The sequence below is a fragment of the Cardiocondyla obscurior genome, linkage group LG03 (assembly GCF_019399895.1).
Source record: "Cardiocondyla obscurior isolate alpha-2009 linkage group LG03, Cobs3.1, whole genome shotgun sequence".
Lineage (NCBI taxonomy): Eukaryota > Metazoa > Arthropoda > Insecta > Hymenoptera > Formicidae > Cardiocondyla > Cardiocondyla obscurior.
In genome coordinates this window covers 2641071-2668110 of record NC_091866.1, presented here as the reverse complement: position 1 = coordinate 2668110, position 27040 = coordinate 2641071, and the positions used below count along the sequence as shown (strand labels likewise).

At 41.6% G+C, this 27040-nt stretch overlaps 2 protein-coding genes across 14 annotated transcripts in view; one reads left to right on the top strand and one right to left on the bottom strand.

Moving 5' to 3' along the window:
* Positions 1-487: 487 nt before the first annotated feature.
* Positions 488-11923, bottom strand: Atl (atlastin GTPase). Of its 9 annotated transcripts, none has more exons than XR_011545512.1 (10): positions 11778-11923; positions 5429-5509; positions 4354-4613; positions 3456-4235; positions 3117-3338; positions 2792-3006; positions 2652-2718; positions 2515-2544; positions 1861-2225; positions 1190-1326 (listed from the first exon to the last, which is right to left on the bottom strand). XR_011545512.1 is itself a non-coding variant. In XM_070654041.1 (9 exons), the coding sequence occupies exons 1-9, from the start codon at positions 6095-6097 to the stop codon at positions 1192-1194; spliced, it is 2010 nt and encodes a 669-aa protein (XP_070510142.1). In that variant the 5' UTR covers positions 6098-6455; the 3' UTR covers positions 488-1191. The 9 variants fall into 9 exon arrangements, 2 of the variants coding, with proteins under 2 accessions (XP_070510142.1, XP_070510143.1); XR_011545513.1 differs by lacking the exon at positions 11778-11923 and adding an exon at positions 11354-11680; XR_011545514.1 differs by lacking the exon at positions 11778-11923 and adding an exon at positions 10757-11298.
* Positions 11924-12914: 991 nt separating this feature from the next.
* Positions 12915-27040, top strand: part of LOC139113942 (zinc finger protein 541) — a 344562-nt gene continuing 330436 nt past the window's right edge. For 2 of the 5 annotated variants that reach the window (XM_070675404.1, XM_070675403.1), the window contains exon 1: positions 12916-14151. The gene's annotated coding sequence lies outside the window, so the exon portion shown is untranslated. Of the gene's footprint in view, positions 14152-27040 lie in introns of all 5 variants that reach the window. The other 3 variants (XM_070675405.1, XM_070675411.1, XM_070675406.1) reach the window with 2 other exon arrangements.

Sequence of the window (27040 nt, the reverse complement as noted above, 5' to 3'; positions counted from 1 at the left end):
ATTAAGTCCTAGATCGAATATAAAATATATTAATATTATTTGGCAAGACTTGGTAGAGTTTTAATAAACGTCAAATCATCAAACCATATTACCAAAATTACTCATTGAACAAAATTCATAAAAGCAAAAGAGATAATTTTCTGTGTATATACATCGCTTTTAGATTAACGTATCATAAATTTGGTAAATTTTAGTAGCAGTATTATTTGTCAATTTTATTCAATGAGCAATACAGAAAATGGAGTTCAGCATATCTACGACACAATTAAATTGCTATTAACGCGTTGGCGATAAGACTTATATTACTTTCAAGTGAATCAATATAACTGAACAAGCTCGAGATATTGCAATTAATAAAGTATATACTACAAACAACAATATGGCGTGCATACGTTTCTATCAAAGTTAGTTAAAAAAGTTTCCAATAAATATTTTTTTACCTCTTCTTTCCAAAGTATATAGAACGTGTGAGTAACAGCGTGCAATATTTACATTCTTTTTTGTTTTATTAAACAGTAGTTCAGTACAACTCATGTTATGTATTTCTGGCACGAATAAAAATCTGAACTTCGTTAGTCCAAGCGTATATAAATAACACGTAAAATAACAAGTATTCGTGAGACATTACGTAAAACAAAATTCTTCCTGTTGAAACAAACAAATTAAGTAAAAAATGCGTTCTAAATGTAAAGGATACAACAGAAAGTAGAAACAATCTTAAAGGAGACGAATAAAAACAACTGCTACATAAGGACTTACTTTTCTAAAAGACTTACGTTTTTTCAATATTTTCACAAATGCACTTTTCTACTTCTTTTTCGTAATTTATAATACCTTTAAACATATTAACATCCCCGTGATAAAACTTTTTAGGTTAAGCTACAATAATATTTTTTACCAGTACAAGATTTTATTTTTACAACATCCGTATCAAGGATATTCTAGGCAATACTAATAATCACGAATTCCATCAATCTAACGCTGACTTCTAGTTAGAATACATCATATATACATTCACAGTCATTTTCAAATTAGTGTTTCCAAGCCAGTTTTAAACAGAGAGAAAAACTATTTATGGCGGTACGTCAAAAAATAATAGTATTTTAAAATTTAGTTATGCCACTTAATATTAACACATAAGGATGCAATATTTCGATTCGTTACACAATCAGGACATTATGGGAATGAATATTATAATAATTTAGGCTTGCCATTGGCAGTGACAGTGGCGTTTAATGTTGAATTCGTTGCTGCTATTTCAGCAGCTTGCGCCACTGCTACAGACACGGACTTCTCCACAAATTGCTGGTAGAGTGGCTTCATAAACTGAACAAAAGAAAAAATAATCCGTTTCATTAGTATTGAACTATTTGATTACATTATAACATGCGACATTGTACGCTGGAAGACGAATATGGCGTTTGGTGCGCCGACAGCTAGCGAACGTGAGTTTAAAATCGTGTACGTCGAGTTTCACATGTGCCGCATGTATGTACCGCGCCGGCCGGATTGCCGATGACCGATTTCCCCCCATTCTCTCATTCCCTGCCTCCGTCGCATAAAATTAAGTACGCTAGCCGGTGTCGCCGCAGAACACGCCATAATCTGCTTTTCGGTGTACGTATAGTTATATGCTATGTTTTAAACTCGGGATTTTTAATTATTTATTTTTTGGCTACAAGATGCAGTATTTTCCTTTATAAAACACTTCAATATGGAACAAGTTAATAGTTATACAAAAGAAAAATAAAGTTTTCTTTAATATCAAGCATAAAGATGTAATATTTAGAAACGAAGGTATAATTGGTGTTAATAGAAAGTTATCAAACATATGATCATATATGTAGCCGAATGTCATACCTTTTCGATATTTGCTCCTGTTAGCACTCAGCTTATGACAGGAATAAAAAAAAAGGTAATAAAAAAAAGTGATATTAATGGTTATGCTTCAATTATAAAACAGCTCTGTTCAGCAAGAAAGAATGTGAGAAACACAGATGCGTAAGGAACACAAAGAATTGAGAAGAGAAGCAATTCGGAATAGAAGATAATTAAAGACTAAAGTTGAAAAGAAGAAGAGCGTGTGATCAGATATAGCCATGTCTACGAAGATCACGATAAGTTAAATCACATATAGGTATTGCAAATATAATTATGATAATGGACAGGATTAGGTGTCTTAAAGTATAGATTAATTTATAACAAAGATGAGCACATAGCCAGACCTGTTGCAATAAAAAAATATTATGTATTAATTGTTATGTGAACATTATATGAATTATAATAATATGCAAAATATACACATATTGTGAAAAGTGCTGTTTGAACATGTATATATAAAGACATATAAATTTTCAAATATATCAGTGCAAATTTAAATATTTGTCATAAATATTTTATGCTACTAATTATAACGTTCCATGATTTATTCCATAAATTATATTTTAGATTAAAACGTTAAAATACGAGTTTATTACATTCATAAAACTAATAAGTGAATAAAAAAATCTCTACCTTTTTCAAATATCGTTTTTCATTAGTACACTGTGAACAATATAATTTTTACTATCAAGGTGTTATCTATACAAAAAGCAGGTACATAAAAAAAAAAAAAAAAATTTATAATTAAAAAAAAAATTTTTTGTACTTACATTTTCCCATATCGTACTAGCTAAGTCATCTATTTGTGTTCCAATTTCTCTGAATTCTCCGCTATACCTAATATTAAAATAAAAAATCATATTTAGAAATTCTGATTGTAAAAAATTGTAATGTGAATACTTTAACATACCTTATATATGCCCATAAGACGAGCGTAAGGAGGCCGATACCCATAATAAGATTACATATATTTGCTATCGTGTACAGACCAACAAGACCGAATATCCCAGATGCAATATACATAGTGACAGCAATTGCGAAAAACACTGCTGGCGTTCGCGCTGCTTTAAAAATATTTTTACTCTCGTTGTGCGCCTTAAACTGCGAGAAAGCATCATCCATATCCTATTTACAAAAAAATAAAGGTTTATAATAAAACAGACAATAAAAGAAAAGATCAAATTAAGTCGTATCAATTAAAAAATTAGAGAAATAAGTTAAATGATCATAATTGCCTTAATCAATTTTTCCATGTATATTTGACTGAATTCTTCTCCGCCCATTTTTCGTTTATTTTGGAATTGACGTAGAGCCGATTCCACACAGCGATGGTGTTCGGATTCTAAATGAGCGGTCGCTAAAAACGGTTTTGCTCCACCGCACACGTTCTCCATCATTTGAAGGTATAAATCCTTAGCTTCTGCTACGGCGGTTAAATTGTTAGCTTCCGCTGTGGCCTGTAAATCCAAAATACGATTACTGCGGTTAAGATGATTGCCTGTTCCAGTTGAATAAAATAAAAGATCGACTGCAAATAAAACCCCGAGTTACAGAAACCACTAAATTATACGTACCACAAGCATGCTTTTCGGCTCAGGAAGTTCATCTCCTTTGTAAAGATTGATGTAACTTTTAAAATATTCCACCAAATCTTTCGCTTTTACAATTTGGCCGTTAATCTTTTTAGTCACGAGATTTTCTGGTGCCAGTATCATCGGTATGAGTACTTTCAACTGTTTTTTGAATTCTGTTTGTATCTCGGATAATCTACCGTCAAATTTCGGATTTGTCGCAATTTCGAGACCGGGATGCGGCATAAGAAAACATGATATGTCCGAAAAGCAAGACTTGATGTGCTTTCGCAAGCTTTGCAATTCCGGATGCTGCCTGTCAGAAATTTCCAGTCTTTTGTCAAGCAATTTTTTTCCACCGTTTGCACCGTAATCGGCCTCGTACGGATAAACCCAGTCTCTGACTAAAAATTGCAATCTTTGGAAGGGCGTGCTATCGGAGCTTTCTAACGCCAACCTTCCGTATTCGGTAAACAGCTGTAGATGCTGTAGATCGTCCTCTTGAATATTTTGTGATAAATTGTATATTTGCACAGAGGACAGCATCGTACTCAACGCAAATACCGTTGCGCAATCCCGCACTGTCGATTGACTGTCGAAAGCACCCTGAGTGTCCATAAGAATCACGGCAATTTTTTCACCATTCGCCAAGGTAGTAGGATATACTTTCGACCACATCAATATTCCTGTAGTATCTCTTTCAGAACCGCCTCTCCATGAAAAACCACTCAGTGGCTCATCTTCGGAACCCAACCAGGTATCGGTATTGCTTTGTTGTACATACTGTTAATTAAATGCAATAAATTTATTAATAATTAATATTAGCAAATTATTTAATAATTTGTTGTTTAATTTAGTAGCTAATTATTAAATAAAATAACAATTATCGAACGTTACTTGCCTTGCTGTTCATGTAACGAAGAAAAAAGTCAAGAAGGAAACTTTTGCCTTTCCTGAAAGCACCTGCAACAGATACCACTACCACACTTCTATCTTTCACGTCGTCATGTAGGAGAATTTCTGCCAATGCATCTTCATCTAACTCAAAAGTATGATCTGGGTGAGCAAGTACAACTTGCACGGGTCGACCACCATCTACGTCCTGCATTTGTTCATCCTTTGGCGTAAGCCTATCTATTCGGTCCTGCTTTCCTAGATAATCTGCAAAAGAGAACTGAATTAAAATATCTGTACCATAAATAACGGATTAACAATTAACAACAAGTGTGTAAAGAAAAAAAAATTATAAAAAATTATTTAAAAAAATCTATTATCTTATTTTCAATCACGAGTATTTAAAAAATATATTTTAAACTATAACATTTTATCAACATTTTATTGCCATAGAAGAGAAAGGATATGGCGAGAAAGTTAGTGATTATATGTGTAGAATTGACTACCAGTCGAATACAGCGGATATCGTGGCATAATTTATTGCACACGTAAAAATATAAATCCGAAAAGAAAATTATAAAACCACTCTCGGTTACGTGTCAAGTTCCAGCTATAAATGGCAGTAATTGGAGATATAATTCAAAGAAAGTTGTGCATTTTTCACAGGTATTTGCAACTGCAACTCAGCAATATACTAAATTACGATGCCGTGTTGTATGACAGACAGTTTATATGTATGTTTTCAGTGGCACTGCACGCTATGCTTCGTCATACTAAAAGCGATACACCGCAGGCGATTTGTGTGCGATATCTACAGTCTTTGTTCGTGCTACTTGCTTTATAATCCGATGACTTTTATGTTTTTATTGATGATCTTACATAACTTTTAAGTCGAAAGTGCTGGAAAGACTTTGCGCAAGCTATACACATGAAAATATATACCGTGAAATGTGTTTAAAACATTTATGCATATCAAACTATTTTTTGGCGCATATTTTTTTAAGTATCGTTAATTAAAAGTTTAAATTCTTGCGCATCAACAAGTCAAACGAATACTTGGCTGTCTAAGAAAAGCAACTCACCCATATTTTCGGTTGTCTTGTATTGTTGTCGTGGTACACGATTGACGTTCTCGTCGAGGGTCGTCATCGGGGCCTTCTCGGCTGAAAAAGTAATTTTCACACCTTTAATCATTATTTTCATCACTAACACACGCTCAAAATTCGCTAAAACTATCAAATAATTAAAATCAGATAAAAAATGTTCAAGTTAAATTAAGAAACTGGATACCTCGATAAATTTAAGCACGGGAAAGAGAAAATTTCGTTATAAAATATTATTTTACTACATTTTCAAATAATAAACCTTTTCAATTTTGTCTACCTGAAATACAAAAATTAAATCCAAAATCAAATATTACAAAGTGGAAGGAAGTATCGGGGAACAGTGAGCGAAGCAGCTTCTCGTGCGCTAGTTATCAAATCGCCCGATAAAGCGATTGCGGTTCCCAAAAGTTATTTGACAAACTAACTCGGCTTTTGCTGCGCTTCCACCACGAACACGCTACGTTGCATGTAATTTCCGAGATCGGGATTGCGAGTCGTCGCGACCTGCTGCGTCCTCGTTCTCGGCGGTCTCGCCGGTTCATTCGTGTGCTTTGGCACATCCGACCTTTCCGACAGCCTTGACCCAGAAGGGTCGTTGAGCCGTTTTCGCCTCGGCGTCGCGATTTTTTTCTCATTGTCAGCCATATCACCGCCGACTCTCACATTCGTTTACCGCGCTGATTCGACACTGGGCTTGTTAAAAAAAAAAAAAAAACCTGAACAAACGCGAATTCAATACGTTTACATATATGAAGACATCGATGAGAACATCTGGCCGCGACGCGTAGATGTACCGCGAACACAAGGCGCTCAGGTACTAAAGTCCGCGAAGAGAGCCAGACTAGAAATATCCCGGCTGCTGGTGACCAGCACTCTTGAGGCTAATTGGCAGCATCCTACAAGTAGCGATGCCGCACCGACACAAGTCAACCGACGTAATCGTAGAAACGTAGTGGGGCAAGCGCACATGGTCGCCTCAGACATACATTTGTTTCCGTCTTACATCGTAAAATTGCACGTCATGTGCCAATTATAATACTTAAGTGTTGAGAATTAAAAAAAAAAAAGAAAAAAAGTTGTATAGATAATTTAAAAATAAAGATAATAAATATCTTGTGCAAACTATCATAAGGAATATTTGTTAAAAATTATGTATCGAAAGCGAGCAGACGAAGCTAGGAAAGACTCGAGTGTGCGTGTCAGGTTTCTTACGTGTTGACATTTTTCTCTTACAGATTTGATAAAGTAATTAATTGGATTTAAAATTTGATTAAAAAAAATTTGCAATCAAGATGTACCGTACTGTAGATAAAAGTTAAACGTGTTGCGTGTCAGATTAATAACATTTCCTGAATATCGTGCATGGTTGGACTTTCTCGACCTTTGGATCGTTTTCTTGTCGCTTTTTGCACGAGATCGTGACGACGTATGACGTGCATGGCTAATATATCCTTGCGCGGAGTGCAGAAGAAATAACGAGCTTAAGTTTAATTTAGAAACGGACGACACGAATAATTTTGTTCTCGTACTCGTGAACGCCAGCTGAGAAGATCGTGGCATATGTTGCAAATATTGGCATTACGTATTCGTGAAAAAATTGAAATCAATTTAGTTCCTTTTATTTTTTAAATGCACGATTGAATAATATTTTTAATATATTAATTCTGAAATATTATGCATTTAAATTACGATAAAGTAATCAAATAAATAATTTAAGGGAAAGTTCGAATGGATGAAATTTTAATAAACCCACTTTTCGTTCGACAAACTTGAGCCTTGCATTATGCACTTGAAATGAACGAGCAGACGTAACCAAAATAAGTAGAAGTCACCGTGGGAATCGTGTCAATGAAAATTCTAAATCAGCATCCGGTTTGTATCGAGTGGCTAGGTGCGAAGTTAACGATCGCGATGGGTACACGTGGAATTACAACGTGCTCACCCAAGAAATTTATTTTACAAAGGTATATTCCACTAAAGCGTTTACACCGTGCGAAAGCGAACATTTTACGACAAATGCGAGTTTATTGAAAGAAGGAAAAGCAGAGTACGAACGAGATCGGCGAATGAGAGAGAGAAAAAAAAATAGAAATTACTCTTCATGTAAACGAATGTAAGTTAGGATATTGTGGCTCCTCCAGACATCTCGGTTATCGTTAATCTGGCACGCGATGCTATCCGGCGCCAAGTTTATTTATATTTCCATCTTCGAGTATATGCCGAGCATAACCGCGACTTCCAAAGTTTATGCAACGCCGTATGCAGTTCGGTTATGAGCTCTGGAACAACCCGAGAGGCTCTACCCAGTGCGATTTCGCGAGGTGCAGCCGACAGATTCTTAAATCTCCATAACCACGGTGCGCGTCGAATGCGGTAAAATACAATACTCGACACGAATATTATTCCATTACATTATAACACAAGTGTTCATCTTCAATAATCGATACAATTGAAACTCAAAATTATTAATTAACACCACTCGCGATACTGTAATTTCTCATCGACTTTGCTTCGATGGAACTTGTATCAAAGATATCGAAAGATATGTGTATATTTATAGTTATTATTAATTAGAAAGAAAAAGAAATGTCAATTATTCTAGAAGAAAGCAAATTTATATCGACCACATCCCGGGTTTAATTATGGAAGATGCGCTGGTCTATTGTAATACGACGCAGATTTTATCGTAGTTTCCAGCTAATTGACTCGCATTATTTACGCGTAATGCAACTTGTATAGAAATCAATACCATTGAACTTGTCTCTGCTAAGGCTATGCTCTACCAAGTGGCGGAAATAAGTTGGAACATCCACGTTTCTCTTGTGTCGTGTAATACAGGAAAAGAAGAGAGAAAAAAAAAAGAGAAAGATAAAAAGAAATCTGTCCCATTGTGCCATATGCAATTGCATTCCCGCCCATTTCTACCGCAAGCCCGAACTAACTCGATTGCATCGTTGTGCGAGTTATGAGGGAAAATGGCAGAAATACGACCGTGTCTCAAAAATGCACTCGCAATCGCGTTTTAAAGCCACGAGATTGCGGAGCCGATTGTGCCCGCGAGTGCGTTACACGAGATTCAACTCTTTTATTTTACGATCTCGATTTCGTGCATCGCCATTCAGAATTCTGTATGCAAAGCCTTGACGGAGGGAATATAAAAATTATTTGCGGATCACGCGAACACATCGACTGGGTTAAATCTTTAACCGCTAACGGGGGTCGCGAAGAGCGCGTTCTCTCGCACCGTTCTCTTTCCCTGAAATCCGTGTTTTCGCTATGATGTTACTGGCTCGCGATTAATAGCGCACGACCGATTGGTTTCCGATTCATCTGACTGAATAATGCAGGTCTAATTAGCAAAGTGCACAAATGCGAGAGCGCTCGATGAATCCGATTCGAGCGGAGATATGCAGTTTACATGTTAAGTATGTATGCGCGCGTATTGACGCGTCACGAGAACGAGCGTTCGCGCTGGCTCGATCGTCCAACCTCTCATCGGCCAATTGACACATCCTTTGTGCAACTTTACTTTGTATCACGGTCTGAGTTATTACGGCTTCAACGGGAACGCAAATTGGCACGTAACCTGGCATTATTTTCAACATTGGCATTTTTCCCTCTCCTCTCACGCGTAGGCAATCGAAAGGTGTATCGATTTTTTTTATCAAGTCTTCCTAATTAGGCTATCGCGTTCCCCCGAAATAGAACGATCATCAATCGGTAGCATATGGTTTTATGCGATGCAACGTTACCGGAAAAATCAGCCTGCAGTGCCAAGTTTCAAACGGACGCAAGAGAAACTCTGAGAAAGAAGAAAGACGAGTTGTCGTCAAGAAAAAAAAAAAAACCTACCAGGAATCATTACACTCGTATAGGAAAGCGTGGTTGAAAGTGACAGATAGCACAATCGAAGTAGAGTAACACGGCAACCTTTCGGAGCCTAATCGCAGTCTAATAGCCGGCGTGTTCCCGGGGAAAGAACGGGGAGAGAATACTTGGTCACGATTACGGGTAGAGAAGAGGAAGAGAAAGGTGGACGGCCAAGTCCGCAGGCATCGGCTTCAATTAACTCGGCGAATTGTCTCGGGCGCTCTCCGGCGTGTGGGCTTCCGCCTAATTTATCGCGGTCGGCTCAGAAATTTATTGTTGAGGCGTCGCGCTCCCGCCCGGCAACGGATCGTCGTAAACTATCGGGAAAGCAGGGCCCTCGGCTCGTTTCCATCGGACGTGCATACATGGCACGGCCGGGCGCAGGCAAGCAAAGCTATCGATGCTATTCAATAAAACACGCACCACGTCGGGCTGAATAGGTGCATTCGCCAATATGCGGACTCTCATTTCCAATTCCGCAACGGCCACGCTCGTTCGTGTACCGTGCGTGCGCGCGTGCATGCGTGCGTGCATGCATGCGTGCACGCGTGTTATTAGACTGTCGCTTTGACCGCGCACCGACGCATTTTTCCCATTCAATATATTGTCGCGCGGATTTCATTTAATGCGGAATAATATTACGACTTCCTGGCCAGCGATAGAAGCGGCGCGACATTCACGAGAGAGAAAGAGAGAGAGAGAGTGTGTACGCGCATCGGATTTTTCTGCATCAACGCGAAAAAATGCGCTCGCTAATTTCGCAGAGATGGAATACATACGCGGATTAAAGCGACACGCCGATTTTAAAATGAGTAACCTGGTTATAATGCAGCGAGCCCGCGTTCTCGCGTTTCCTCTCGCGCGCCTCCTTGTTTTTATCCTTTGATATTTTTAATTCCGGAAATCAAATCAGTCGACTCGACGGGATACTGCAACCCGATTATCTGCAACGTGTACCTTTCCTATGTCAGTTTTCGCTTTTGTTTTTTCTTATTACCCCGACGCTATATTTTATCCGCGTTTGAATAACGTGTCTGAAACGCGCCGTCTTCTTTATGTCTGCAGGAAATAACAATCGTATTGATTTTGCTCTTTAAGAAAGTTGCTGTCTCACCGCAATCACGTAACATCAGATTAATTGTGACGCGCGTAGATTAATACTTTTAATAGGCAATCTTATAATTCTCAGCGCGAAAAGAAGCGAAGTCACGGATTAATGGAATACTTTCAAAGCTCGGAATATAAATTTATGACAAATTACACGTAGCCAGTTTTTTCTTTAAAAAACTGAAAGGAACAAAATGCATTTTGTTTTCAGTTTCTTACAAAAAAAAAAAAATATATAAAAAAATATATAAAAAAGAGGAAAAAAAATATCGGCTATGAATATGTACTTTTTTCTACTCCTGCATATATCTACATATATCTACGTACTTGCAAAGTTATTAAAGTATGCATGCGATGTGCAGCACTCAGCATGCTTCAGCATTCTTTCATCGGATCAATTTCTTGCTCGGGCTTTACTCAACGTTCTTTACATCAAATTCAATCAATCGACCGCTTACACGAGAAATACGTCACGCAGTTAAAGTGGCCGTTTTCGTACAGGAATTATTACGTTAGTGTTACTTGATACACGCTACGTCGCAAGCCGCCCGGCGCGGTGGTCTCGACGGTAAGCTGCTCGAGTGAATACGCTGTTCCCGGGTCGGTCTTTTCGACGAGACGAGCTCGGTACAATTCTCAGGCTGGCTGACTAATCGAACGTACAAGGTCACGCGCATATACGCAGCGGGCAACGAGCAGCGAACTGTCGCCGCGAGCGGGCGGCACTAATGGGAACGTCATTGCCCAGGATATCACAACGTCATCCTTTTCTTTTTTAAACAGGATCGTCCGTTATTACGCGACTATTAATAGGCGCTCGCGTTGCGACGGCGACGTGGTCTCCCGGCTATTAGAACCTCCGCGCACTCCTCGAGACACAAATCCCAGGTTTTCGCAGCCTCCGCTTAAATATATCACAGTTACCGTAAGCGTGAGCGCGTGTTCCACGTTTCACCTCATGTAGAAACTTGTGCGACATTCTTCTCTCTCTCTCTTCCTCTTTCTCTGTCTGTCTCTCTCACTCTCGTTTCACTTCTCGTCAGCGTGAATAGCGAATTTGCGTGTCGCGAGTCCGTAACAGCTATTCGCGAGCTAAAAAGAGAAATTTTACAGGTGGAAGGACGGTGAGAAGGAGTCGGGAGATCGTGTGAGGCAAATGTCAAGCGGCGAGAAGGCATGGAGACGAGTTCGACGAGCGGATGTTCGCGCACAGCTGGCTCACGTCCGACAAACGTTGCAACGAGCTCGCGGCCTCGGAAAAAGTACGCGAGCAACGGATATCGCGCGGAGTCACGCTGACGAAGCCCGGCACCCGAACAAATACCGATAAATCGAACTGAATACTCACCCACATAAGAGCTGCTGTAACTGCCGTACTGTTTACGTTGTCCAGCGTCCACCATGTTGCGCTGCACGGGTGACGTCGGTTCCTACGTGCGTCCCGCGCGCCGCGCTCACCGCTCGCGGCAACAGCCTGAAACTTGATTGCGTTCGCGACTCTGTTCCCACGTTAAGAAGCGTTCGCAACGGAAAGCACGATCGATGCAGAGCTTCTGAAAACGCGACGCTCTGTTTAAAGTGAGTCGGTAAAATATGTATCTCGCAGCGTCTCGAAATATTCTCGCCGAATAAGTTGAAACTCGGTTAAAATTAATGAAACGATTAAATATTTATCAATCGATGTGCGGTGTAAAATGATGTAAATTAATTAATAAATAAGAGAGTTTATCATGTAACAAGAAAATCTATGAATTTACGGCAATATAAGCTGCAGTTTGTAACGATGTGCGTAGACTCGTGTTAAATTAGATGCATCGATTAATTTTAAGTTAACGCCGCGTCGCATTCGCCATTTTGACAAAGCGCGCGCAGTGACCAATCCGCGATGGAAACGGTTCGAATCTCGCGTCTGCGTTCATGTCGCTAGTTGGTGATCGACGGTTGCTGAGTAACGTTTCGAGTCCGCGCGCATCCGGGAAAATCGCAGAAATCCGTGAGAATCCGTGAGCATCGTCGATCGCCTAGTTCTCGGGTGCAATATAGTTAACGATATTTAACGTTGGTAAGTTTCCAAAGCGTGAATTATGCAAGATCTGCGCTCTCGACGACTGCCGCCTACTCCCGTCGCGACGGTTCGAGGCAGCCATCGCGTCCTGCGAAACATTTTACGGTATTATTTACGCGTATTTAATTGAAATCGTGGACAGGTATTACGGATTTTGCAAAACTTTCGATATATTTGTACGCGAAAGGCTCTCGTTTCCCTGAGCTGTGCTTTTGCAGCGATCTTGTCGGCTCTCCAACCGTTTCCCGCCCCCTCGCCCCCGCGGTGCCTCGAACGGCCCGGGCGACCCGGACCGGTGTCTCGTCACGCCATATTTGAACTGACTGATTCTTCGCGAGATGGCGACACGTCCCACGCGCGCGTCATCAGATCCGAACGCGTTCGATAGTGCGCGGAGGTCTAGGTACTTGTTGGCGTGCACGAGTCCCGTGATGCGCGGATATACCCCATGGTGGAACGTGGATGCTGTGCGCGGTGCTCGCGGTGCTCCGTGACTCGTACACGCGTGAGTACGCACGACGATACGGGGAAGGCGGCCGTGGAGTTGGTCGACGACGCCGAAAAACGGAGTGTACGCTGGTCGCTGTGAAACGTTCCCGCGAGTGACAGCCGTTCGTTTCGCCGAGGGAGAAAGGGAGATGCGGCCAGCCAGTCCGCAACGCTCGGCCGCGACGGCTTGGTAAACAAATCCTCTGGTGGAGGTGGAATTGCGCGAGGAGCGGAGTGGAGCGACGAGGGAAAGGCGCTTGCGAGAACGAGAGAGAAAGAGGAAAAAGAGAGAGACTGACACCGTCGCCGGGAGGAGTGACAGCGTGGCGAAGATCAAGCGAGAAGAAACGCAGGCAGTGTTGATCGCGGCGACGCGGTGAGTGTGGAAATTTAAACGGCGCTCGGCAGCTACGAAGGGCAGAACGGCTTAAGCGGAAAAAAAGAGGAGAGAAATTACGCCATTCGCGTCAGAACGCATCGCGTGTGTGTGGTAAGTGTGTGTGCCGTGTTTTTGAAACGAAATAAACTAGAGTCGCGCTTTTTCGATACGACGTTACGCGTAGCAGCGGTGCTCTCGCCGCCGGTCGGGGGCGAGACCCAGCGATCTTGACGACGCGATCTCGTCGGGTGAGCGATCTCCGCACGTGGAACTTTGCCTTCCCGCCGGCCCTTTAAATCGCCCGAGGCGTGCCCCCTCTACTACGCGAGTACGCGCGTGTCTAACGGTACCCCGGTGCCCCTCCGGCCGTTTAAATCCCACGAGGGTCGATCGGCTGATTCGCGCCGGCTGTGCGTCCCCCGTACCGGTTTTCGAGGTTTAAAGGGCCCACGCCGGACTTTCTCGGCCAGCCGCCGCTCTCTTTCCACCTCGGTTCGGTTCTCGCTTTCGACGCCGTTGTTTCGCCGATCTTCTCGCGGCATCGATCGTGCGCGCGATATCGTCGGCTCCCCGCGCGGAGATTCGCGACGCTTGACCGTGTGTTTTGGCAACGATCACCAAGTGTCCCCTCGCCGCCCAGCATCCGAGTCTACTTCGCCTTACCTCGATCCAACGCGGCCTAGGACCGGAGAATTATGTAACCCCTCGCCGAAGAGTCGCCGATCACTCAACTCGCCCGCCCGGCTCGGAATGCGGGATTCCTTCGCAGTTTTCGCCGAGACGTGTTTGGTGAGTGCCCTAGTCTTTGTTTTTCTTCTCCTTGGCCGGCGCCAGGCGTCGGCGTCGGCGCCGGCGCAGGATTTCGTTGCATTTTACACAAAATTAATTTTTGCATGTACCAAGCGCACGCGCTCACATTTCTCCGCCGCTTCCGATTGAATATATATGTTTGCACGACGAATATTTCTTACTGCTTTCATCGCGCTAGGAGTATATTTTTTATTTATTACAAGAATAAATGCGGTTTAAGTTGGTGGAAATAAAATTATTCATTTGTTCGTGTTTTTAAAGTAAAATTTTTAATACAAAGTCCTCTAAAAACGTTCTATAATTTGAGCTTGGTATCGAAAATTAATTTCATTGCAGATAGGTAGGACAAATTATTTAACAAATAAATTCTTCGTTGGTATAATAATTAAAAGATGTAAATCAGTAAATAATTAAATATGAAATTTGTATTTAAATTTTAAATGAAGAAAACAAAGCAAGTATATAGTTTTAAATGTCGTTTATGCGACGTGTCGAGATGTCAATTCTATCGAAGATGCTAAAGCAATTTGCCCTACTGAGAAGTTATGTTTCATATATGCATTAACGCACCCGTATATCTGCCGTGTGTTGCGCGAAAATTTGCATAAGCTACATATGTATATGTTTCACGAAACTGTCAAATGTGACGCGCGTTGTCGAGATATTAAAATATTAAGATTCAATCGATAACTCATTTTCGCGGTCGGCAGTCATAAATGGACTTTTAACGAGTTGACGATTGCCGGCTCGACGTGCGCATCTGACGTTGCTTTTCGCTGACGAAATTTCAGCGAAGCGAGCGGAAATTTTAGCAAACGTGTCTTAACGCGCAAAGAAATAATGTTTTCGAGGAAGCGTGTATTACCTCGCCGCGAATATCGAATAATCGCCGTGTATGACACATGATACTTTCGATTGTTTCCTGACTGCCGTTGTTTTCTGCGCTTAACGAGGATAAAAACCGAAAAGTGAATACCACATGTGCACTTTGATGCCGTGTCGTTCAAGGAAAATACGATAAAAACTAAGATACGCGGACACAAGTTCGTAGTAAGTTTATGCTAACTACTTACGTCGCGAATGACCTTTCCCCTCTTTTCATATGCATGCAATTACGCGGTTTTCTTATTCATTTTATACAAGCGTGAGTGCAAATTATTAAGTATTTTCGATCACTTTTCACGTTAAAAGGTTCTAACGCAAATGAGAACGAGCTGTTTTATTTTTATCAACCACATTTCTTTTTCGTCAAATGTCTTTTCACACGCAAGTGTTCCGCATTATATCGAGTTTGGGTATATGGGTTTTAGAATTAAATTTAGAGGCCGCGAAAGCAAATCATCTTTGAGATATTATTATCTTAATTTAGGAACGCGTCCCGAATTAATAATTTTCTTCGTTTTTAGTATAACGACGACAATATTCTTTTTTTTTATTTTTTATTTTTTTAATGAAAAAGCTTTATGAAATTTATGGAAATTTTATGAACTTTATCAAGCTCTTTTTTTTGTAGTTCGAGTAATAATATATTTTTTTTTATTTATAATATATATTCCCGTTTTTTTTTCAATTATGATTACGATTAATTTGTTGAAGAAACTCAATATATCGCATGAATAATTTCTGATTGTACGTTTCAATAATTCGCTTTTGGTTCGTTTTCGCGCGACTGACGAGATGGAGAACCGACGTGACTATGTTTTTGCGATGTATTTTTTTTATCTTATCTCATGAGCGTGTGCTGCAATTATTATTGAACGAAACCTCGTTAAAGCTGTATATAAAAACGAGTAGGGACGTCGGCGTCGTAGGCGCGGTCTTGCACCGACATTTTCAACTACGATCGCATTGAGATGCACAAGATTTCGCGGAGATGCCAAATTGTAGTGTCTAATAGATTCCTGTTGCCAAGAAGCGCAGCCGGTCGCGAGGTATCCATTTATTTATCCGTCTTTTTCTCCGAGAACGTACGACAATCGTGTTCCCGCGGCGGTAATTTTAGCGCAGAATTTTTTTTAGTCACGTTGGGACTTAATTGTACATGCGGACATTAATCGGCAGATTAAGTCAGTAAATTAACTCGTAGTATCGAATACTATTGAACTTTTTTGTCCATTATCGGACGCGTTTGAGATATAATGGCAATTGATCCTTGGGCATTCACGCGGACAATCGATCCGTAAGTTATTACGTTGATATTTTTCCACCGGTGGTATTTATGGCCAGAGATATTTGTTTATATTTGTCCTATAAAATACGACGCGATGGTGAAAGCTCTATCGGTAGTCGACGCACGATGCATAGTCGTAATGAAAAGCCGTGCGCCATTAGCCCGTGTGTCGCGGCCGGAAATGGATGGCTGTTTTTTTCTTCCTTCTCTCTTTTTTTTTTTTTTTTTTTTTTTTGCCCCCGCGAAAATCGCGTGACATCGCCGCACCGCGAGCCGTCACGTGCACGCGCGGCATTTCTGATATCGCTACCGACCGACTGCATGTAAAATGCCCGCCATTCTCGTTCCGTCGACGTGCATTTCGCGCAAACGGACGCCGTGAAATCCGATTGAACGCGTGCCACGTGTAATGTATCATCTTTCTGTTACGTCTACCTGAAATTCATGTTTCGCGCGTATCTTCAGTTATTGATTCAGTCTTCTGGATGGACGTGCATCGCGCGGGAAAGTAAATCATATATACAGGGTGTCTCGAATGCTCCCGAAAAATTCAGTAGGAAATTAGAATCAAAGATGTGAAATTGATAGCGCGCGAAGATGATCGCTGCGCGAGGCGATATCCGCGAGAAATTGATTCTTCGCTGCTAAGCCTCTAATCTTGCTTGCACCTTGGAGCAAACAACTATTTCTCGAACCCTAACGTAAAATTGTCGCTCTTGTCGTTCTATTACGCGTGATGGATTTTCGCAAACGGAGGGTGAACTGTAATTTCAAGTTTCGTCCTTGGCTTTTCTCTTCTTCCTTTTCTCTCTCTCTCTCTCTCTTTCTCTCTCGCTCTACTAATCTTCACCGAAACCGTCAAGCTTGCCAGCTCGCGCGAGCAGAAAATCCAAGTATCGACGCAGGCCAAACTGCCGGCGTGTAATTACTCGCGCGCTTAATTACTCTGCCCGGTTTTTCAACGACGATGTGGCGCGCACAGTTGCTTTTTATCCGCGAGACTCAGGGGGGGAGAAAAAGAATTCTTCGCGCATCCAGCCGCTTTCCTGCGCCGCGGCCCTTTCACTTACGAACTCATCAATCTCTCCGGTTGGTTTTCCGACACGCGGCCACGATCCCTCATTTCTAGCCGTCTCTTGTTCCCTTTCTTTCTCGGCCACTTTATTCGCGTTATGTAAGCTCATATTATCATATCTCACGCATATGTTGCGCCGAGTCTCACGTTACCGCAGAAAATTCATTGACACTCGTCGCTAAACACGGCCATTTTTTATATACTTTGCGTATATTATACGGGGCTTTAAATAAAACTATAAAATATGGAGAGAGCCGTGCAATTAATATAGTAAATTATTTAGATTTGATTACGTTGCAATTTTTTAATTAAAATACTAATATGAGGATCGATACAAACTGATAGTCAAAAAATATCTTCAGGTTGAAATAGAAGATTTTCCAACGAATCGAAATGTGGAAAGAATCAAATCAATTTGATAATAATTAATTTAAATGTCAATAAAAATTCACGCACGGTTTTACGCACCGTTTTATCAATATTTTTATAGTTAAAATGATTTGGGAATGTTGGATTTCAATGAAAATTTCCCGCTTGCCACGTTATGATACGCGCGTGCAAATTCTGTTCAACGTTTTGCTGTTACATCATGCGGTTTCCAACGAGTGCACGTGCCCTGAACATATATGAACTTATGTTAATAACGTTACCGACTTCACGAGTCGTTGTAGTTAAATATTTTTGTTCATTGACCACTAACGGTAGACGTTAATGTTAGTTCCGATATTATTTGCGCGATTTATAGATTTTCTGGTTTCCGTTATAATTTATCCTGCCTTGTAACGCAATATTTCAGTTATTTAATACCTTATCTCCGTTGCATACCAAATGGATCATAAATTTTACTTGTGTACATTTCAGCATCAGTATATGTATATCAATAAGTAGATTAAAAATATTATAGTTTATTCGCGATTTTATTTCATCTCGTATACGTAAGAACGCGGAGTTTTAACTTCTGTAACATCGTATTTTTATGCGTATCGATCGAAGCTGTTAACTCGCAATTAACGTCGCGTGTCCGTGGCATAGAATTTTCGGCATTCCCCAGGAGACTTTAATTTTGCGGTGACGGTGACGTATTTCCTTCGCTTCGTGCTTGATTAGCTTTTCACGCGCTTGTACATTTACGCACACAGACGCGCGTGCACGCGCACGTACGGGCTCGTCAATAGATTATACTTTGGACTGCAAATTTATACCGTTTGGATCTTTACAAGCTGACGTGCGGAGAACAAAAAAAAGAACTTAATTTTAAACAATTTTGCAAGCACACGTTTCGCTCGATATGCTTTTTGTCCGGAGTCCAGTCCATAAATTTCCTCCTCTAATCGCGTCTAACAAATAAACGACAGCGCGTACGCTGTACGGTAGTAACGTATAAATATACGGCATTGTGTCCTTGAGAAATTACATTAATATTGCAGGATCGCGACGCGCGTTCGGAACTTTATCGGGGCGCTGTATTTATAACCAGCCATCGTCGCGCTTGCTTCTTCCATGAGGTAATTGGATGTCTATACCTCCGGAAAACTCCGCGGTCCATTCGCAGATCGATATATTTCGCGTCTGTGACAGGTGCCGGCTCGTCTGCGTAAATTTGTCATGTTCGCGGCCGCGGCTCCAAAAATAACTTCACCATGCACCAGCCCGCGACCTCCGCTTATAAGCAGCCCTTTGACTCGATACTGTATCATTTCTTTAATTAGAGAACTTTATTCAGATGCGTAATTAATGCATTAATTAATATTTGCTTGTTTGTGCACTTTTTAATATTTAACGTATTAATAAATTTTTATTCGCGCCACGTTAATAAAAGAGCGTATATAATTTAGCTAAATAGAAATATCTCGCGATAAAGCTCTTTCTTTCAACAATTGTCGTTCAAGCGTTAAAGACCATTGTCGCAGTCGTTCAAGCAAGAGATAACTACCATTAATATCTAGTAAAAATTAATAACGCGAGATAACTTATCATTGTACTCGTATCTCGTATTGATATATCATGTAAAGTCTATTGGTTACCGTATCGTGTCCAGATCCCTTGCGTTAATAACGCTCTTGCCCAATGAAAAATATCGACGCATTATCTATATAATTGAGCCAATTATTTAAACAGTTGCGTCACGGGACGCGTGTACAAAGAACGACGTGAAGACAATCGGATCGATTTTCAGTACGCGAATCCTTACCGCGTCCTTACGATATTAGGTCAACCGTTTGTAAAATCTGCTGTCGGCTGGATCCTGCGGATTGAGTTTCCGGTCCGCGCAGGCGATTTGAATAAAGGACCCCGACCACGGTATGTTAACTATATCGCGTGTGCAAATCCCGAGAGCGGCAGAAACGTTACAAGTATGATTGCGTTCGCCGGCGAGTTCGTATTTGCCGCGAACCTACGCAAATGCATACGCAAACGTTCCGTAATTTCAGGCCGGTTATCGTTTTCGTCGGTACCAATTTAATTACAATAGGGGCTTCCGTTACGCAAAACGGACCGTCGTTAACGTACGACGATCGCTTAACGAGTAACATTCGGCATTTACGAAGCTTGAGCCCGTCGTCTTTTTCAAATTGGAATTTGTTTCGGTAAACGGCGGCAAAATGACGCACGCAAATGACATTGTGCAATATTAATGTAATTGTGCGCCAATACAACGGCGGAGCATTATTCCCGTGTACTAGTGTCATTTTTAAATTAAAATCCGCTTTGCTAAATATTAATAATGAGTATAATAATATTAATAAAGAGCATAAATAATATTACGTGATATTAATGTGTTATCAGTAATGTGCGTATTCACGTGCACGATAGCGGATAAAAAGCAGATTAACTCGCTGGCTTTTCATCGTTGCGTCGGTGAACGTATGCCGTTTCACGCACCGCTACGTTGTACCCGTATACTGACCGTAATAGTACTACGTTAAAATCAGTTATTATCGGCGAGTAAACGTGCCGGCAACATTTAACGCTTAATTATTTTACCGCGGCGCGCAATGCGGCGTGTCAATACGAAAATTTCTGTCGTTTATTTTATATATATATATATATTTATATATTTATATATTATATATATTTATATATTTATATATTATATATATTTATATATATATATATATATTATATACATCTGTGTTTGCCCTACGACGTAAAAAGACTTACAAGCGTAACGTGGAAACACGACATTCGTAATGCAGCTCTATCAGCATCGATATTACATCTTGCATGGAAGCAAGCATTTTCAATTAAGTGCTGTAAATACCGTAAACAAATTTTAAAAAATATCGCTCGACAAAATTTGCTCTATTACTTTGGTTAAAACGCATGACTATTTTTCACATGCGAAAGTAGTATTGTCTTTTTAATTTTTTACTTTCGGTTTAGTCTACAGAGCAGCAGGAGTCGCATGCACGCACGCACGCACGCACGCAGGAAGCGATGTGTGTCACGCAGCAGATTCACGCTCTGACGGCGATGTGAAGTAATTGCAATTAAAATTTGTTTCGCGAAATTGTTTAGCCGCGCGCGGCTGGTGAGAGCTTTTATCCCACGCTTGTTTCGCCTTTATCACAAACTCCCTGCGAATCGAAAGTTGCCATTAGGACCTCCAATTCCCCTTCTCTCTCTCTCTCTTTTTTTTTGTCCCCTCCTTTCGATTGTAATTAACGATTCGCGTCCAATAACAACGGCCGGATCACACGCGGTCGTGATCGAACGGATTACCGTAAATCGAAACTGTCGAGATGCTGCTTTCGATACGTCAAATATAAACGCAATTTTTCTCCACCATGGTAACGTGTCACGTAATTCTCATATCTTTGGCAATACATTGTCGATTTATGAGGGGTTAAAAATTATTGCTTAAAATAAATCAATCATTCTTTTATTCCTTTGCCAAACTGCTTCGAAAAAAAAAAAAGAAAAGAATTAAGTTCCAATTCGTAAACGCGCGTAAAACTATTTTCTTTTCACCCGGCGAACACGCGAAGTAGATAATCAAACGCAAACTGTTGCATTAAATACCAAGATCTATTCTCTTCCTGTCTTCCTCTCTCTTTCTCCCTCTCTCTCTCTCTCTCTTCTGATTTGCGGCGGGTTTCCGCGGTCTCGAAAAATCACCATCCATGCATGCATTATGACTGATACTTAAATGTGTTTGACGTGTGTAAAGCAAATTCGGGTTTCGGGGCGATTATCGGCAATATTTCCGGTACACCCGGCTGTTAATAATGCTTCTATTATTAATGAACGAACTCGCGCACGGGCGCGGTGTTAACGGTCTACCAGACCAGGCGGAGGCAATATCGTCGCGATGCCCGTAATGTACCGTGTGGGACAGGTGACGTGTAATTGTAAACTCGATCAAAAAGGCCGCGGCTGCCAATGCGATCGGCCAGTGCCACGCGTTTGCCGTGTCATGGGGGACCCTCACTACATCTACTCTCTCCACCCGTCACGCGCAGGGATCATTCGGCAAAATTTTCAAAACGTTCGAAATCATTAAAAACGCCGCTGACAGAAAGACCCGCCTCGATTCCAGATTTATATCTCGGCGCCCGAAAATATCTCTCGTTTAACACCCGCCGAAATACGAGCAGCGCGATTTGCATTTTAACGTATATAGAAATAAGCTCGCGCCGCACGTAAATCCGGCTTTTTGTTGCCAATTTATTAATACGCGTGGTTTTCACGAATTTATTTCCCTGTGAGGAATTTTTTCTTTCCTCCCTCTTTTTTTTTTTTTCTCCTAAAAACTAAAACGTCCACGCGTTTTCGAGTGATTTCGTACGGGAAGGTGTTGGACTTTATCAGAAGAATAAAGATTTTCTTACACGCGATACTTGCGGAGATAGAGCCATCTCTATGGCAATATGACCAGTAAGTTTCGCGATCTTACACGGCGTACGGATACGCTCGCATGTTAGCGGTATCTCAAGGATATCGAACCAGTTCTATGACCTACCGCTACGGCAGTCTATAAAACTGGCCGCGCTCACTTTCATGCGAACAGAAACTTTCTCAGGGACGTAATAATACCGATGGCGTGTAACTAACGAGTCGCAATTAGCGCGCGAATAATATCGTTTATTAACCAAAGTACAATGACGTAAAATGCCGTGAACATTGAGAGAAACGTTTCGCTATTATTTTATATAACGACAGAAATTTTTAATAACCCCACTTTCGCGTTAGAAATTGAAATTATTATACGTTGTTAAATCTTCATTTGCGGACTTGGAGATTTTATTTCCAAAATGAAACATCGCGTATTAATTATTCTTTTGTTACACGAGAATATAATCGTTCGGTGGCTTCGTATCGCGGTGTATCTCGTTTAAGTCGCGCGATTATTTTATTGCGCGACGCGACGATTTTGCGGAACGAAGGGGGGTGGCGTATTAAAATATCTTTCGCCGTGTAACGAGCGGGATATCACTCACCGGGGGAATCATAACCCGAAACGTAAGGAACGATACGGAGCGATGGCGGAACACGGCGCGCGACGAGATTTATAAGGCTCTCGTCGAGCCCGCCATAAAGCTTGAGAATTCTATTTATTTCATACGCGAGGTCAAATGTGGGCCGGACGCGCGATGAGATAAATTTACGGTCCTTTTTAGGCATCAAATCTGGCGGGTCGGCGAAGTTTGGCTTGCAGCCAGCGCGGGCCTTGGCCACTGCGAGAGCAGAATACACCAACACGCGAACGCGGCATTATGAGGATATTTAATTTGCGCCGCGCGCCGTTATATTTCACTCGGTGTTGATGGAATGGCTTGTTCTCTCACGATATTCCCCGTTTCTGCACGGCCTGGACGTGATTTACCGTCATTTCTATCGAGTCTGCTTCAAAATACGCGTCAATTTTCTCTCTCTTTTTTTTTTTTTAATATATATATGTATATATATCTCCCTATCTCTTTCGCTCTTTTCACCTTCTGTCCGTTACCTTCTTTCGGCCCTCTCCGAACAATCCTATTTTCATCTCCACGTGTCTGCGTTTACTGTTATACATATATCGCGATTTATTCTTTCATTCGGTAGCGAAAGGATTAGCATCGTACGTCATTGCGAATAAAGATCAATTTATTCTCGTGTATAATTTAAAATGTTTTTCTTTTCTTTTTTTACGCGTTTCGAGAATTATCACGTTTTGATAGATTACGGAGAAAAGTGGCGTGCTAAATTTTCGCCGTCGTATCTGCAGTTAGAGCGAGATAGAGTTCGCTCTCGACGAGTGTCCCACGGAATCGCGGGGGCTTTTCAGCAGCGCGGTAATTAACGTTTCTGGCAGTACAACGGTTGAAAATCCGCGATGTTAAGAATTCCGCTGCAAATGAATGTTTAACGGCGAGCGCAGAGTTACGTTTACCTTGGCGATTATCCGCGATAATAATTAACGACGCGTATTTTAATAAATCGTTATTATTGTTGTTGCGAATGCAATCGCGATAATCAGTGGAAATCATTACGGAATGCAATCCGGTTATAATATAATAAATGGGCACGTACTAATGACGAGAATAATAAAATAGAACACGAGACACGCGGACTGCATACACAAGTGTTTGTTATTTTTATTTAAATCAACTCGTATCTTGAGGATGAACAAATATATATATATATAAGTACATTTAAATAGGAAATTTTTTAATAGTATTTAGGTGAAAATGCGTGCATTTTCTTCAAGAGACTTTCCGGGACATTTCGTTTTTTTCCTTTTTTTTTTTTTTTTATTTATTTCAAACGTTTCAAACGTCGCTAATTAATCCACATCTCGCGGCCAAACGCGCGCTTAAACGGAAGTTTGGAAATTACAATTGAATATTTTGAGGAAATTTATATTTCGGCCGAGCGGGCTGGTTAATCAGGTCCATTTTTAATGTGCCGGTGCATACGTGTACGCGTAACGTTGCGTCGGCCGTTTATGGATGACTCGAAAATACGTAAAATGGGGCGGTGTGGCTATTCGATTGCGTTCGGGGGGACGAGCGGCGTGTCGCGGATTTAAAGCGCGGCGTATTAAAATTTCACGCTGCCAACGTGTCGGGGATGACTACTAATTTTCGCGACGGTGCGGCACGGGATTCATTAGTATCAGTAATTTCATTTCGTACTGTAATCCGCGGCCGATTCACCCCGCGCCGTACCCGTACGTATGCGCTACGCGCGCGCCATTATTCTGTTACATAGCTTTGTAAAGATCTCTGCAACATTCCCACGGATGCGAACAGGCAGAGATATACGCGAGAGCGCCCACCCGCCCGGGTGTGTGTGTGTGTGTGTGCAGCACCTCCCTAAACAAGCGTCTCTTATTTTCTGCTCTTGTGCAAGATTATTATGCCGCGGCGATGCAGAGCACGGGCTACACGCGCGCGTTTAAATAGCCATTGTTGTGCATCGTCGAAAGGTCGATCGATCGAGAGACATGCGCTTTCATCTTGTAATAATGACGGACCCCGCGAAGCGCCTCTTTATGCGCTATCCTTCATTACGACACGATCGGCTGCTCTTTCTCTCGGCTGTACTTAATCTCCTGTTGAAACCCCGGGCTCTTGCCTTTGTACCTCGCGGATGTGTAACTGATTTTGTAAAAAAATAGTTGATACGTTTCACGCTTACGAAGGGGCTTTATCTCGCTCTGCGCTAGATACTACGATTAATTGCTAAGTTTTGCTCTTAGAATTAATTTCTATTCCCTAAATCACACCCGGTGGGGCATCGACAAAAGCAACGTGGCCACGCGTGAAAAAGTAGGACGGATCGGAATATCGATCACTGTAGAGCGATAATGATTGGCGACGGATTCGTAAGCCAAAGATACCGGGGGCACAACCTTTTCAAACGACTCTCATTTTCTCCATCCTGATCCGTGATTACTCCCGCATCATTTGTCCTTGCTCTCCGCGCCACAAAAGCAGCTTTGTCTTTAATCCCCGTTGTAACATAAAGCTCTCTCTGTTCGAGACTTTCCGTTTTGTATATTAACGTTAATGTTGCACCTTCCAGTCCTTTTTTTTCCTATTTCTCCTACCTCTATAAACTTTTTACGTTAAATTTACCATTACTCGATAATCTAATCTCTGAAGAATCGGATAGAAAGGTCGGTCCTTTCGCACTTTTTAACGCAGGCCCCCGTCGTAAGCTCCGCGCGACGCGAAACGAATCGGCCAGCGGATATAAATATCAGTTGGCTTCACGTGTGTTTTGTTTGTGGTCACGCAACACGGGGGACGCACGGTAGAGCGATTGTTATTAATTCTGTCTCCTGGGTGCCACTAATATTCATTTGGCCGGTAGATAGGGACGTACCAAGAGCCGCCGATACCACTCGAGTCCCCGGAAAACGGAGTATCTACAGCGGGCGAATAACTCAATATCGACGTCGGTTGATACCGTAGGGACGAGACCTGCGGCCGCTTCCGTGCGTATTTCCTCTATTTTTTTTTGTCCCACCCGCCTCGCCCGTTCTCACTTTTCGCGGATGTAGTCGACGAGTATAGCCGCGGATTTAAATTCAGTCCATTGACTCTCGACTTTCTCGCGGCGACTATTACAGATCGAGGTCGGCATGACTCGTGACTATTTCTATCAAATTTTCGAGAACGCACGGCCGATTATTTCTCTCGCTCGGCGTTTCTGCGCCCAAGATCGGAATATAGTTAAAGGCGTTAATATTATTTGAATTTCGTTCCGCGTACGTTCTTCATATATATTTGCGACGTTATTTAAATGTATATCAGAAAATTTGCATTTTTGGTATAAATTGGAAAATTTGCTCGGATGTATATTGGATCAATTGTCTTCGTTATCTTGATTAGGACGATTGTCTCTTCGGTTGTAATTGACAATCGATATTTCCGGCATGTACGCCCAAGTTTAATTTCCTGCCGAGAATGTAGTTTGCTTTCACGCCGCGAGCACTCTCGGAACGCGATTCGTGTCGTCTTTGTAACTAACAGGGGGGGGAAGTGCGAATATCTACTCCGCGAGCGGCGAACGCGAAATTGTTCCCGCCGTGAAATCTCTCGTAATATGTTGCCGGTCTTCGGGATGGTTCCCCCGTCAGGAATAGTCAGGATATGCTCACGGTAAATAATTCCGCGCATCGGAAATTTCTATCGCACTATCCGTCGCGTCCGTATTTTTATCTTGGCGTATTCTTCCGTGCTCTCGAGAGATAATCTCTCCTGAATACGGAGCCTCGGAGCGAGCGCAACGATTTAAAATGACAGGAAGGACGGCATAGAGAGAGATAGATAGATAGATAGATAGAGAGAGAGAGAGAGAGAGAGAGAGAGAGAGAGAGAGAGAGAGAGAGAGAGAGAGAGAGAGAAAAAGGAGAGGAGAGGAGAACAGGCTGAGGACTCCGAATCATCCTACTCGTATTTTTCTTCGTGAAATACGTTCCTCTGCGAAGGATTTACCTGATGCCATCCCTCCCGCAGCGACGTACATAAACCTCGAGAAATTAATCCCTCAGGATAAGACAGTATGACGGAGCGAGTACGGAGGCAAGATGGAAAAGGGCCCCCCTTCCCCCTCTTTTTTTTTTTTACGCGCAAGAAGCAACCCGATGTCTCGCGCTTGCTGAGCAACGATTAACCTAAAAAGTATACGAC

Coding starts and splice junctions, on each gene's coding strand:
- Atl (XM_070654041.1), bottom strand. CDS start 6,097: ATGGCTGACAATGAGAAAAAAATCGCGACGCCGAGGCGAAAACGGCTC. Junction 5,510..5,877: donor GGAAGCGCAGCAAAAGCCGA/GTTAGTTTGTCA, acceptor TTACTTTTTCAG/CCGAGAAGGCCCCGATGACG. Junction 4,236..4,353: donor TTCGTTACATGAACAGCAAG/GCAAGTAACGTT, acceptor TTTAATTAACAG/TATGTACAACAAAGCAATAC.